This window comes from Nerophis lumbriciformis, linkage group LG15 (genome assembly GCF_033978685.3).
Source record: "Nerophis lumbriciformis linkage group LG15, RoL_Nlum_v2.1, whole genome shotgun sequence".
NCBI lineage: Eukaryota > Metazoa > Chordata > Actinopteri > Syngnathiformes > Syngnathidae > Nerophis > Nerophis lumbriciformis.
In genome coordinates this window covers 9601195-9617067 of record NC_084562.2, presented here as the reverse complement: position 1 = coordinate 9617067, position 15873 = coordinate 9601195, and the positions used below count along the sequence as shown (strand labels likewise).

The following is a 15873-nucleotide window of genomic DNA, read 5'->3' as shown; positions in this document are numbered from 1 at the left end:
TCGTTGTGGTATTTTACGCTTCATAATGCGCCACACATTTTCAATGGGAGACAGGTCTGGACTACAGGCAGGCCTATCTAGTACCCGCAGTCTTTTACTACAAAGCCACGCTGTTGTAACACATGCAGAATGTAGCTTGGCATTGTCTTGCTGAAATAAGCAAAAAGATGTTGCTTGGATGGCAACATATGTTGATCCAAAATCTGTGTGTACCTTTTAGCATTAATGGTGCCTTCACCGATGTGTAAGTTACCCATGTCTTGGGCACTAATACACCCCCATACCATCACAGATGCTGGCTTTTGAACGTTGCGCCGATAACAATCCGGATGGTTCATCATGTGCATCAGTCCATCTTAGATGAGCTAGAGCCCAGCGAAGCCGGCGGCGTTTCTGGGTGTTGTTGATAAATAGCTTTCGCTTTGCATAGTTGAGTTTTAACTTGCACTTACAGATGTAGCGACAAACTGTAGTTACTGACAGTGGTTTTCTGAAGTGTTCCTGAGCCCATGTGGTGATATCCTTTACACACTGATTTCGGTTTTTGATGCAGTACCGCCTGAGAGATCGAAAGTCACGGGCATTCAATGTTAGTTTTCTCCAGATTCTCTGAACCTTTTGATGATATTGTGGACCTTAGATGGTGAAATCCCTAAATTCCTTGCAATACCTCGTTGGGAAATGTTGTTCTTAAACTGTTCGACAATTTGCTCACGCATTTGTTCACAAAGTGGTGACCCTCGCCCCAACCTTGTTTGTGAATGACTGAGCATTTCATGGAAGCTGCTTTTATACCTAATCATGGCACCCACCTGTTCACCAGTGCGATGTTCCAAATAAGTGTTTGATGAACATTCCTCAACTTTCCCAGTCTTTTTTGCCACTTGTGTCAGCTTTTTTGAAACATGTTGCAGGCATCAAATTCCAAATGAGCCAATATTTGCAAAAATAAACAAAGTTTTCCAAACAAGTATCTTGTCTTTGCAGTCTATTCAATTGAATATAGGTTGAAAAGGATTTGCAAATCATTGTATTTTTTTATTTAAGATTTACACAACGTGCCAACTTCACTGGTTTTGGGTTTTGTAGGCCCTTCATTTGATTATAATTATTATTCACCAACAAACTAAAGGTAAATGTGCTTGGATTCAGAAGTCAAGATGACAAGCAGATGGACATTACAGCTTTTCAATTTAGACAAACACACAAAAGTACAGTTAATGAGTCTAAAAAACACGTGAACAGTCCCTAAAAACATCTTTAAAACATTCTAAATAGACAACACAAATAATGATGTATCAATAAGTACACAACATGACATAATATTTTTTTAAAGCTCAGAGGATTGAGCGAGTCTGTAAGATGGGTTCTGACTCAGCGTTTTGGTAATCACTCCCTCATTGAGAACAGGATATTGTATCAACCAGTCTACAAGCTTTTAAGTAAGCTTCTATTGACTGCTGTGATTCACTGCTATGTTGACTCATCCAACAAGACAATAAGAGTCAAGTGTTTGGCAGCAACCTGAAATGGGCCTAGTTAATCTATCAGAAAAAGTCAACAATGTTTGGGTGCGGCAGGGCTTCTAAAGTGGAGCAGTAACATCTTCCACCTTTCAAAAAGGGTTGTTCTTCTTACGACACTGAGAATGTGCCAATACATTATTTATACATTTCCCTTGTGTCCGTAATAAGATCGTAGCATATGTCCAACTACAGTAAACAGATTCAGACTTTTTTTTGGGCAATACTGGTCACAAACTGTTTATTAACTAAGCATTGATTATCTACAGTCTACAAACCTCCATTGTGTTACTGCTACTGACTAACCACTGACAGGGACTGTCATTTTTACACTGCAAAACAATACCAATGTATTTCAAATAGCAATATCAATTTAATAAGGCCTTTCTTAATTTCCCTGATTTGCTTTGCAACTAAAAATAAACGTACTTTGTTTTAACATTGTATTGTTAGAATCATTTACACATAAATGTGTACTACTACAAGTGGACTAGGGTTGTCCCGATACCAATATTTTGGTACCGGTACCAAAATGTATTTAGATTTTTTTTTACAAATAAAGGGGACCACAAAAAATGGCATTATTGGTTTTATTTTAACAAAAAATGTACAGTACATTAAACATACATTTCTTATTGCGATCACAGAACAATTTGGACCTTAGATAAAATAGTGAACATACTAGACAACTTGTCTTTTAGTAATATGTAAGCAAACAAAGGCTCCTAATTTGGCTGCTGACATATGCAGTAACATATTGTGTCATTTCTCATTCTATTATTTTGTCAAAATTATGAGGGACAAGCGGTAGAAAATGGATTATCAATCTAGTTGTTCATTTACTGTTAATATCTGCTTACTTTCTCTTTTAACATGTTCTACCTACACTTCTGTTCAAATGTAATAATCACTTATTTTTCTGTTGTTTGAATGCTTTACATTAGTTTTGAATGATACCACAAATTTGGGTATCGATCCGATACCAAGTAGATACAGGGTCATACATTGGTCATATTTAAAGTCCTCATTTGTCCAATGAAATATTTTCTGAGTTTATAAACATAATATACATTTTTAAAAAAGGAAAAAAGATTTTGTGAAGATACGCTCTTGTGCTTGGTATCATTACAGTGGATGTCAGGTGTAGATCCACCCATGGCATTTGTTTACATTGAGGAGAGCCAGCTTGTTGTTAGCGGTGAGCTACTGTATCCACCTACGTCGTGCAAAAATGATACGTGTAAGAAACATAGTTTATTTGTCGCCACGGAGGCGAGGATTAGTGATTTGGAAGTAGCTACAACACTGCCGACTGCAGATGGACGTTAGCCACTAGCTAGCTAGCCATGTTTTAAAGCACCTCTTATAGAGCGGCGTTTCTGTGTTTTAGCTTCACCTTTATTGTTAGTTTTTAAGCCAACATGTGTCCATTCTCCCTTTTCTGTCGACACACCATGTCTGCTTGCGTGTGTGCATTGCCAAACATGCTCCTCTGCTCGTAAAACCAGCAATGTCACAATGTCATGCCCGTAAAAAAAAAGAAAAGGGAACTGGTATTTTTCGGATGCAGTATAGTATTTTTTTTGATACATTAGTACCGCGGTACTTTATTAGTACCAGTACAACCCTAAAATGCACATTGACAAAATTCTAACCTGCTTGAATTGTTTCAGTCAGAGGCTTCACTGCTGATTGAGGAGATTTTTTTTTCCATACAGTACTATAGTATGTTGATGCTTTATGTCTAAATTTCGTCTTTGACCTGGTAAAATCAAGCTAATTTAAAGGGGAACATTATCACAATTTCAGAATTGTTAAAACCATTAAAAATCAGTTCCCAGTGGCTTATTATATTTTTCGAAGTTTTTTTCAAAATTTTACTCATCACGTAATATCCCTAAAAAACGCTTCAAAGTGCCTGATTTTAACCACCCGTCCATTTTCCTGTGATGTCACATAGTGAAGCCAACACAAACAAACATGGTGGAAAGAACAGCAAGCTATAGCGACATTAGCTCGGATTCAGACTCGGATTTCAGCGGCTTAAGCGATTCAACAGATTACGAATGTATTGAAACGGATGGTTGTAGTGTGGAGGCAGGTAGCGAAAATGAAATTGAAGAAGAAACTGAAGCTATTGAGCCATATCGGTTTGAACCGTATGCAAGCGAAAACGACGAAAACGACACGACAGCCAGCGACACGGGAGAAAGCGAGGACGAATTCGGCGATCGCCTTCTAACCAACGATTGCTATGTGTTTGTTTGGCATTAAAGAAAAGTAACAACTATGAACTAGGTTTACAGCATATGAAATACATTTGGCAACAACATGCACTTTGAGAGTGCAGACAGCCCAGTTTTCATCAATTAATATATTCTGGAGACATACCCTCATGTCAGCAGGCCAGGGAAGCTAGGGTCGATATTCTTCTCTTGATCATCTTCGGGACGGTGTGAGCCAAGACATCCAGAGGGTTTAGCTCGCTCATCTGCGGGAACAAACTGCCGCCATTGCTTGCCGTGCTAGCGAGGTCCTTTGTCCCTGAATTGCTCACACTCTCCGGCAGATTCAATGGGGGTCTGGCGGCAGATTTCTTTGACTTTATCGTTGGAAATGCATCTGCTTTGAGTGTCGCAGGATATCCACACATTCTTGCCATCTCTGTCGTAGCATAGCTTTCGTCGGTAAAGTGTGCGGAACAAACGTCCAATTTCTTGCCACTTTCGCATCTTTGGGCCACTGGTGCAACTTGAATCCGTCCCTGTTCGTGTTGTTACACCCTCCGACAACACACCGACGAGGCATGATGTCTCCAAGGTACGGAAAACAGTCGAAAAAACGGAAAATAACAGAGCTAATTTGACTTGGTGTTTGAGAAAATGGCGGATTGCTTCCCGATGCGACGTCACATTGTGATGTCATCGCTCCGAGAGCAAATATTAGAAAGACGTTTAATTCGCCAAAATTCACCCATTTAGAGTTTGGAAATCGGTTAAAAAACATATATGGTCTTTTTTCTGCAACATCAAGGTATATATTGACGCTTACATAGGTCTGGTGATAATGTTCCCCTTTAATGGTAAGCAAAACTTATTCATGACATGGATTAAAGTTGCGAGCTGTTTTGAGTAGCAGCCTTTTGAGAAACAGGAAACAATTTGAAAGTCATTGGTAAGCGCTTAAACATGTCAGTCACACTCTAAGGTAAACACAATGTTTAACACGCACACAACTGGTTCCGAGCATGTCTTTCAAAAGCCCTTCGAGGTAAGGCACACTAGAACAAACATCGCCATGGTGGCGACAGGACAGGGGTCGTGAAGACATACTGGTTTATTTATTAACTAAACGCCTACTGTGCAGTGTGACAAGCACAATCTATTTATTTTCAAATAGTTCAACCACATGCTTATTTCAATGTGTTCTACATCCTATTGGTTTGCTTACCTGTTCCAGCTTGAAGGTGTGCTGATTGAAGTAATGCTGAAGACGTTCATTTGCAAAGTTAATGCAGAACTGCTCGAAGCTGTTGTTCTCATAGTCCTCAAAACCAAAAATGTCCAACACTCCGATGGACAAGATCTGTAAAAGAAGAATGTGGATCTCGCCGTAAAACCACACTAATTTAAGGCCTGGCCAATCGATATTTTAGTTGGTGGCATCCAGTAGCTGTATTTGACGTACCTTGGCTGGCTCTTCCAGGTCCTTGATGTTGAGCAGAGCATGGTTGATCCTGAAGACAATCCAGTCAAACAGCGCACTGTACAGCGACTTAGCCATGGAGTCCCTCACTGTACCCGCCTGCAAGTTTAATATGAACACTAAATAGTGAAATATGCATTTTGCTTATCCTTGGCCAATAAAACTTGGTTTTATAGTATTTATAGTATAGTATTTCATCATTACACTTCAGAAATCGCAACTGGACTGTTCAAATTGTCTTAGAAGACGTTCCGCCGCTCATCTCGGCAGGCTTCATCAGTCCATGCTCATAGACTTAAATTGTTCTGATATAGTCAAGATATTGGTGCCGAAACCCCAACTATTTAACTTCTAACAAAAGAACAGTCTACTTGCGATCGATTGAATGCCTTGATAATACAATGACCTGGATGAACGACAACATCTATAGACGTCTAACAGAGTGACATTTAAACTACACTAGACTGGTTTAAAACAACAGAAACCCATTTCAAGGAATACAAGGTGAATGGCTAAATTGTGAAGGAACTATTGAATTGAACAATTGACTGATATAATGAATTTAAATGTCGTTGTAAATTACTTCGAAAAATTCAAGACTTTAAAGATTCCCAATTGTAAATTCCTCCATACATGCAAGACAGAAAGGAGAATTGAGACACTGTTTCTCTCTCGCTATACCCAGGACTACATTTCCAAGCACGGGGAGAGAGTGGCAGCTGTGACCAAGCGCGGCGCAAAAAGTATGTCATTTAAAAAAAAGGAAAAATTGCGCATCAGAGAGACTACAGACAGACAAAAACACAACTTCTCAGCAAAACAATCCAAGTCCCGACAGGGGGGAACACCGTGTTTTGAGCCCTTAATCTCTTTTTTGCAATGTCCAACGTTTACGAAACGTTCAATACAGTAGATCAGGGGTGTCAAACTCAAATACAGAGTGGGCCAAAATTTTAAACTGAACAAAGCCGCGGGCCAAGGTTGAACAAATTAACCTTTTAATAGGGACCCAAACAAGTTTTGCATTAAATATTGAACAAGCAAGGCTTATATAAATTTAGTGACATGCAAAATCAAGTTTGAAATAATAATAATAATAATTAAAAAATATCAATGGCATATCAAATACAATTTAAATAAAAATTGAATGCCTCTTTTCTATTTGCAGCCTTCTGAGGTAAATATCAAAATACACTTTTTCCACAGGCTAATAATAAATTTGAAAATAAAATAATAATAATGAAATATACTATTATGAAATGTAGGTCTAAGTCAGACCTACATAAAGGTTTTTGGCTACCCCTGTGGTAAATTTTAAATGTGCTCTATAAATAAAGTTGATTTGATTTGATTTGTTGCATGTCTCTCCGACCTTCCTAGTGGGAGTTACAGGCAGTCTAGTTTTTTTTTTTCCTAGGGGGCGCTAGAGCGCAATTTTGAGTTTTGGGGTTTGGTTTTTTGATTAAAAAGTTTTGCCGTATATTACTGATGTGTGTGTAAAATTTGGTGAGTTTTGAAGCATGTTAAGGGGGTCAAATTACAGCGCAAAGTTGCGGAAGAATAATAATAATAAAGAATAAAACCGTACAAATTCAATAGGTCCTTATGTCCCATTGCATAAGGACTCCCTTTGGGAGTCCTTTTGCAATGGGCCATGTAGGCCCTAATAATTAATCAAACATTCAAGCCTTGAAGTAGCAAGAGAAAGTGCATGAATAAAACCTTAATTATCGCTCAATTTGCTACACTGATTTGCTTTAACACTGAATATGGAACAAGCAACGCTTATATAACTTAATAGTGCAAAATCAACTTTCAAAAAACAAATGAAAAAACATAAATGGTATATTAAATAAAATTTAAATAAAAAATTGAATGCCTCTTTTCTATTTGCAGCCTTCTGAGGTAAATATCAACATTAACTTGGTGGGCGGGGGCGGGGTTGCGGGGGACGGAAAGAGTTAGTGCTGCAAGGGGTTCTGGGTATTTGTTCAGTTGTGTTTATGTTGTGTTACGGTGCGGATGTTCTCCCGAAATGTGTTTGTCATTCTTGTTTGGTGTGGATTCACAGTGTGAATATTTGTAACAGTGTTAAAGTTGTTTATACGGACACCCTCAGTGTGACCTGTATGGCTGTTGACCAAGTATGCCTGGCATTCACTTGTGTGTGTGAAAAAGCGGCATATAGTATATGACTGGGCCGGCATGCTGTTTGTATGGAGGAAAAGCAGACGTGACGACAGGTTGAAGGCAGTGCCTTTAAGGCACGCCCCCAATAATGTTGTCAGGGTGGAAATCGGGAGAAATTCGGAAGATGGTCGCCCCGGGAGATTTTCGGGAGGAGCACTGAAATTCGGGAGTCGCCCGGGAAAATCGGATGGGTTGGCAAGTATGAGTATTAGCGGTGAATGCGGTGTTACAGCGGCACCGCCGCTGTATAATACCAGCGGGCCAGCGCTAATGTTAATTTGATATTGCCTCAAGGGCCAAATTTGGCCCGCGGGCCAGAGTTTGACATGTAGTAGATGGTCACGTTTAATAAATAGCGACTGCTTGTATTATTAGTTGTGTTGAGCTATTGTTCTTTAGTTGGTTGGTTGCAAGCAGCTTTACGTTTGTAAATTATGCAAATAATAATCTTAAAACTCCTTACATATGATGTGTAATTTAGTACTTATGCAATTTACTGTAAGTAAATATCTCAAACATGAACTGTATCAACAAACCTGTGTGGATCAGTGTTTCATAAACAATGAGATTATTTAATGAAATGACAAAGAACAAAATCTCAATCACATTTCCGATAGCAAATGATGACCTTACAGAAGCAAAGGCGAGCCTTCGTCTTTACAAAGAAAACCAACTATAGATTGCAGACTAAAAAGCAACAGCTTGTTTTTCTCCAAATCAACAACCATGAAAGATATCCTTAGACAACCAAAATCCAAATAATTATGGCTTTGTTTAGTAAAGTATCAATCTAAAGCTACACACATTATTCACAGGAAGTGAGAACTATGCATAAAAACTAACGGGGGAACACTCATTTTCGAAGTGTCTCTGACTTCAGGTCTTTAAGCGTGGGTTTTACGTACTGAATAACCTGATTGTTGTGCATGTTATTGCACAGTATTTAAGATGAGACCACACAGTGTGCCAAAAACAGTCACAGGGGCCTCAAATATTCTGGATGAGAATATGTACTACTAGTACTAACATACTGTGCCTCAGCACTCACAGCATCTTCTCAGGGATGATCATAAAAGACAATGTTTTCGGCAACAAATTAAAAAGTTCAAAGAAAGGTGACTGACTTTTTAAAATTTACAACAAAACAACTTGTTGGGTATCCAAATCTTTGAGGATGATGGGTTTATTCAAACTAAGCATCCATTTAAGTCCATGTTGTGTTTTCGCTCTTTCAGATGACTCATCTGCAGACCTTGACTTGTATTTGTTTTCCAAGCAGAAGATAAACTGAAAACAGTAAAGAGGCTTCAAAATGCTTTCCTTTCTCTAAATATACTTGTGTGTGTGTGTGTGTGTGTGTGTGTATGTGTGTGGCTACAGACTCGAGTAGCAGGAGAAAGAGTACAGGAGAACGAGTACAGGAAGATATCCGGTATGTGTCCATGCTGTCCTGTAAACATTGCCGGGTCAGGCTGGAGAGCCGTTATTGACTTGGCAATGTGTCTCCAGACACACTACAGACCAAGACACTCAACCTGAGCACAATCAAGTGCTCAAATGTAAGCTTTTGAGTCATCCGTATATTCTGTACCAATATTGCTGACTAAAATATTTACAAATAATGAATTGAGCCACAATGAAAGTCTCACCTCTGACAGTTTGTAAGGGACAATCAGCTTCTCGCCCACAGTGATGGTCTTGCGCGTTGTCAGAGCTTCAAAAAGCATCTCCTCTTTGACCTAGCAATGATGTGAAACAAGGCAGTTAGTTCCAGCCTGACGAATAAATGTTGGACCATCACAGAGATTTAGTTACATTTATTCATTGTTCAAATTCAGCTGCTTATTACTTACCCAGGCTCAGTTAGTTGCTGAGTAAAGGACTGAATAATCTATGAAACCAACATACTGTATTACAAACTATACAGCTGGTATGCAAGTTCAGTCACAGGAGACAAGTTATATTAACTTACAATAAAGATGCACAAACATGTTTAACGCTATAGTCACAATTATCTAGAGTTTAGATCACATAAGCAGGATATTGCCTTCTGTCACCAAGTAGGAATTAGTACAGTGTGTAACATAAACAGAAGGCCATTCAGTAACTACTTGAGGCTCCCAGGAAATTAAAGAGGTTTTGGCTGGGGAGCAACGGCAATGGACTGACCTAATGAACAATGAAGAGTACTGATGAGTTGGAGAGCACTAAGATTGGAAACTATCGGAAATATGTCTAATTAAAGATAAAAGTTAAAGTACCAATGATTGTCACTAATTAATTCCCTGTATCAGTGTTTCTTAACCATTGTTGGGCCGTAAGCGCCCCCAAGATGGATCACCAAAAAATATCTGTTTCTTAGCTGTTGTCCGTATGGACCGCAGCAGTACTCAGTCTTAATACATTTTTCCACCACTTGTGGCAGTAATTACAATCTCAAACAAACAGAAGAAGTCTGGAGCTAAAGTCATAGAAGTTTTTTAAGCACAAAAATTAGGACTAAAGTGATAAATCTGTATTTTCATTTGCACTTTTTTGACAGTTTAAGAAGCATCTACTGTACATAATTATCATTTATCATTAATTTAGTTGGAATGTATTTATTTTACTACTGTGTAATTGTATGTACATTTATTTTTCATCAGTTTTTGTGAGTCCCTTTTTTTGCAGAATATTTGATTAGTATTTATTTTTATAAATCAGCCTGACCTGAGCCTTGATAAAAAATCTTTGTGATTAACATATCATTTGACAAGGCTTATCCTGGCCTAGTGGTTAGAGTGTCCGCCCTGAGATCGGTAGGTTGTGAGTCCAAACCCCGGCTGAGTCATACCAAAGACTATAAAAATGGGACCCATTACCTCCCTGCTTGGTACTCAGCATCAAGGGTTGGAATTGGGGGATAAATCACCAAAAATGATTCCCGGGCGCGGCACCGCTGCTGCCCACTGCTCCCCTCACCTCCCAGGGGGTGATCAAGGGGATGGGTCAAATGCAGAGAACAAATTTCACCACACCTAGTGTGTGTGTGACAATCATTGGTACTTTAACTTTAAACTCTAAGTAGTTTAGATATTATTGAATACGATTAAAATCAAGAGTAAGATTACCTATCCACTGTTAAAATTTGAGTGGGCCCTGGGCCACTCTGTAGTAGAAAAGTTGGCTACCGAGGTCAAAAAGGTTAAGAACTCTTGATCTCGACCCCAAGTAACTAGTGTGTTAATGTAAATACAAATCATTATAGGTGCCCTTTCAATACAAAAAGGATGACCAAAGTGAAGCTGTATTTTAATTTGCACTTTAATTTTATTCACAGTATTTTAAGAATCATTCACTATTTGTTATTAGAATTGTTTTATTTTACTTTTCATCAGTTATTGTAAGTCCCTTCTTTTGCAGTATATTTCTGCAATCAGTCAGACCAGGCCTTGTTAAGCATGTTGTTGTATGTGCTGGTTTATATGTTAAATATTTATTTATCTTTGTGGTTAACACATGGTTTCAATTTATTTGACAATATTTAAACCTGTTAAACTGTAAGTAGGTTAAATATAATTATTGAAGACGATTCAAATCAAGAGTAAGATTATTAGTTCAGTGTGTGACGAAACAAAAGACCCGGTTGATAACTGAACACAATTACATATCTAAACACATTATGCATGACACACACTGTTTAAAGTAAGATACCATCTTTTTCCTCTGAAAAGAAAGAAAAATATCTTCCCATAATTCCTTTCAGCACCATGTTTAAATCTTGGAATACTTGTGTAACAACACAATAAATTATTCTATTTGTTTACTTTAGACCTTTTCCATTTTTGGCAACACCCACATTGCAGATGTTAATTCCACGTTGTCGGTATCTACAATATGTTAAACATACTTCTAAAAGGGGTCCTATCCTGCTCAAATCAGGAGCTTTTAGAATGATAGTGCATCCATGTGGGGCACTATAGTAAGCTTCTTAATAATAAAATAATCCATCAATCTCAAGGTTGTGTTTATGGTAAAATCTGCATTCTTCTCCTCTTGGTCAACACACTCGGATTCTGCAGCCTTCTTCCTGATTGGTCAGGGATCAAGAGTCACACCCCCTCAACCAGTTACTTACTGATCGCAATCATCAAAAAGTAGAGAAAAATTAGATATTGGAAAAAAAAATTGAAGACTCTGGAATCGAACTGTGCTTTGCTAACGAAAAAGCTGTCTGTTGGTGGCGAAAGCACAGAAACTGACAGCACAGGTCTTTAGCTCCCTGAATCTTTCCTTGGGACACCCATTGTAAGATATCGGGAGGTTCTCGTACTCGACTGGTCACAGGATTTAAGAGTGGCATGAAAATGAAAGCAGGTAAAACTTACAAGCACACCAACCTAACGAGTACAACATGTAATGTAGAATAGGGCCCCTTTGGTAAAGTTAAATGGCGTGGACATTTACGAGGCCTCAACTTCTCAGCTAAGCAAACACATGATCTCGTAGTACCTCCAGGAGTTCGGAGACCACAGGCAGCACCTCCGGGTTACAGATGTCAATAGAGTCGTCCCTGTAGGTTTTCCTCTTGTAGCGAATGTTGCCCAGGTGGAGGATGGCAGACAGCAACGAGAAGATCCTAAAAAATAAATGTGTGAATATTTTTTTTTCCCCCCACGTATGTTTATATATTTCATTGATTATGCCAGAGCCAGATAACTTTGAAATGTTTTTCCCTATACACCCTACAGACTGAAGGTCTGGACTCAGGCCAAGCCATATGTGAAAATAATGTCTTATGCTCCCTAGACCGCCCTTTCTCTATTTGACTGCAGCTAATACACATTACTCACTGCAATAATTATCCAAAAGCAAGTTTTAGTGTCTGATTCAAGAAAGGTTTGCGTGTATTAAAACAAGGACTGGGCGAAATGGCTTAAGGAAAAAAAATCAACGTTTTTTCCACGAAAAATTCGATTTACGATTTTTTTTCCCGATTTGTGGACTTCCTTTTTCAAGAAACCAATAACTACAATTGACAGAAATATGTCAAAACAAGTTTTGTATTATTTGATCAAAAACTAGTAGTTTGAAATGATACTGCATACACGGCTTCTTACTCCTTTATTTCTATATATAAATTGGGTTCTTTTTAGAACAGATATGAATTGAACTTTATGAAAAAACCTAATTAAAAAAATGATGAAACAGATTAATTTTAGCTGATGTAGCTAATTCTGACATATTTACTGTGATACTTTTGCTGATACGTGGATCAAAATGCATTGTGCTAATCCAGGGGTCGGCAACCTAAAATGTTGAAAGAGCCATATTGGACCAAAAATACAAAAAAAAAATCTGTCTGGAGCCGCAAGAATTAAAAGCCCTTTATAAGTCTTATAATGAAGGAAACAAATGATGTAAGTGTCTATATTAGCCTACTATCAAAATGAATATGCGTCTCAGGCTGACGGAAATCTTCGTTGACAGAAATGCTAAACTTTTATATTTTCTTCTGCACATTCTTACAACTTTGGAAAATATTAGTAAAACGGAGGCTTCTCAGAAGGTGAGATAACTCCTGGAAATGACGGTCTTAAAATGGCCAAAGGTATAGATGTGTGTATCCAAGTTAAAGGAAACGGCAGGCCGTCTTCTTCGAGTGGTTTTATTAGTCTTTGCAAACTGGGTAACGTTTGCTGTGGTCTGGAACAACATGGCACACAAACAACTATCAGAAATGCAGCCAGTATTACATACAGATAATCTGTCATGAGACATGCAAATATAAATTAAATACACAGAGGTAATAAGTAAAGGAAATTAAATAAGCTCAAATATACCTACAAATGAGGGATAACAATGCAATATGTCCATACAGCTAGCCTAAATAGCATGTTAGCATCAATTAGCTTGGAGTCATGCAGTGACCAGATATGCCTGATTATCACTGCACACAAGTCAATAGCATGAACAAAGCTCACCTTTGTGCATTCACGCACAGTATAAAACGTTTGGTGGTCAAAATGAGACAAAGGAGTGGCATAAAACACGTCTTTCTGTGGCAGTGTCGTTTTAAACTTTACACGCAGTCTAAGTAGATCGCCTGCAAGACGCCAACTAATAGTACATACAATTTCATAGTTAGCATACGCTATTTAGAACTTGTTATTTGGATCTTAGTAGACCAGGTTAATTGCTCAGTTTAAGGGGCTGTTTGCAATTTTCTGAAAGTTACATTTTTCACAGCAAAAAATATCACAAGCACACCACCGGCTTATGTTACCGTTAGTGGTCTAACGGAACATAATTGTTTTGGGGGCAGAGTGGCTCAGCGGGTAGACTGGCCGTCCAGAAACATGAAAGTTTCGGGTTCGATTCCAGCTTCCGACATCCCAGTCATTGCTGTTGTGTCCTTGGGCAAGACACTTCAGCTACCACACTGGTATAAAGGAGCTTACCACCAAGCTAGAATGTATGGTTTTCTCAATGTAAGCGTTTTGAGACAGTTGTGAAAAAGCGCTATATCAGGGTTTCTACAGGTATCAGCTAATCTAATTTGATGCTTTGTAATGCCACTTAAAAACATGTAATGCCATGCTCGATAGCAGATAGTTATTATACTGTATAAGTTTCAACTGTCTGTATAGACAAAATTGTAAGCATTTGACAATGATACTCTTGAATAGTTGAAAAGTTTACATTAACTGTTACTATCTAGTGATTTAGAATTGGCTCACAAGAGTGTTTTATCTGATAATTTATTTGTATTTAGCAACCTGACAGTTGTGGCGGTGACAGCAGAAGTTGCCGTGTTGGTCACAACAATAGAAATTTGACATTGTTAACTGCTGCCAGCCTTTAATGGTCGACTTGTGATCAGCTGTTAGCATGTGTGATTTCACTGCATTGATGCCCATTGAGCAAAGTCTGGGGTCTTATGCACACACTGCGGAACACCTTTCTGGATTTACTATTGACGAGCTTATAATGTGCCCTCCTCCTGGTCCGACCATGCAATCTACGACCAACTAATACATACACACATAGCAAAAAGATCACCTTATGTAACAAAAACAGCCTGAGTAACTTTATTTATTTTATTTATTTTTTTTTTTTTTACAAAAATGAACTTCTAATTGTAAAAAAATATATATATTTATTTCTTAAACATGTTCTTTTAAAACCCTATTGGTGAGAGTATTGGCTGCTTCCATCCATCCATTTTCTACCGCTTGTCCCTTTCGGGGTCGCTGGGGGTGCTGGAGCCTATCTCAGCTGCATTTGGGCGGAAGGCGGTGTATACCCTGGACAAGTCGCCACCTCATTGCTTGTGATATTATTTTATAGGTGTATAAAATCAAGCACTTAGGCATGGAGACTGTTTCTACAAACATCTGTGAAAGAATGGGCCGCTCTCAGTGATTTCCAGCGTGGAACTGTCATAGGATGCCACCTGTGCAACAAATCCAGTCGTGAAATTTCCTCGCTTCTAAATATTCCAAAGTCAACTGTCGGCTTTATTATAAGAAAATGGAAGAGTTTGGGAGAACGGTACATTTCGGACTGCATTGTGCCGAGCGTGAAATTTGGAGGAGGAGGAATTATGGTGTGGGGTTGTTTTTCAGGAATTGGGCTTGGCCCCTTAGTTCCAGTGAAAGGAACTTTGAATGCTACAGGATACCAAAACATTTTGGACAATTCCATGCTCCCAACCTTGTGGGAACAGTTGGGAGCGGGCCCCTTCCTTTTCCAACATGACTGTGCACCAGTGCACAAAGCAAGGTCCATAAAGACATGGATGACAGAGTCTGGTGTGGATGAACTTGACTGGCCTGCACAAAGTCCTGACCTGAACCCGATAGAACACCTTTGGGATAATTTAGAATGGAGACTGAGAGCCAGGCCTTCCCGACCTCACAAATGCGCTTTTGGAAGAATGGTCGAAAATTCCTATAAACACACTCTGCAACCTTGTGGACAGCCTTCCAAAAAGAGTTGAAGCAGTAATAACTGCAAAAGGTTGATCGACATCACATTGAACCCTATGGATTAGGAATGGTATGGCACTTTAAGTTCATACGTGAGTCAAGGCAGGTGGCCAAATACTTTTGGCAATATAGTGTATTTTCTGGGTTCAAAAATGTTTAATTCAGAGCCGGTGATTGTCATTTGTCAAAGCTGTACACTGACGACTGTTAAATATATTGGAGATTGAATTCTATAAAAAATTCCCTTGATATACTGTCATAAAAATGGTCGCTGAAATGTACTTCTTTTGTGACATATTTTGTGACATTGTGGGTGTCTAAGTGTGTGTTACTCACTGTTTTCGTGTGACAGGAAGAAAGCCCACCATCTCCATCCCCAGCTGAAGCCTCTCAAAGTCGTGCTTCAGATCCTCTCCTTCAACCGTGAAGCAGTCCTGCAACATTTGCAAAAACCACGAGTCATCACATTCACAGACTCAACAACA

General features: G+C 38.7%; 1 protein-coding gene across 7 annotated transcripts in view; it reads right to left on the bottom strand.

Moving 5' to 3' along the window:
- myo9aa (myosin IXAa) overlaps positions 1-15873 on the bottom strand; it is a 256934-nt gene that overhangs the window by 91054 nt on the left and 150007 nt on the right. For all 7 annotated transcript variants that reach the window (XM_061974888.2, XM_061974889.2, XM_061974893.2 and 4 more), the window contains 5 exons: positions 15725-15822; positions 11910-12036; positions 9068-9157; positions 5211-5327; positions 4974-5108 (listed from right to left, as the gene is read on the bottom strand). In XM_061974888.2, the coding sequence (XP_061830872.2) occupies positions 4974-5108; positions 5211-5327; positions 9068-9157; positions 11910-12036; positions 15725-15822 (567 nt within the window). The remainder of the gene's footprint in view (positions 1-4973; positions 5109-5210; positions 5328-9067; positions 9158-11909; positions 12037-15724; positions 15823-15873) is intronic.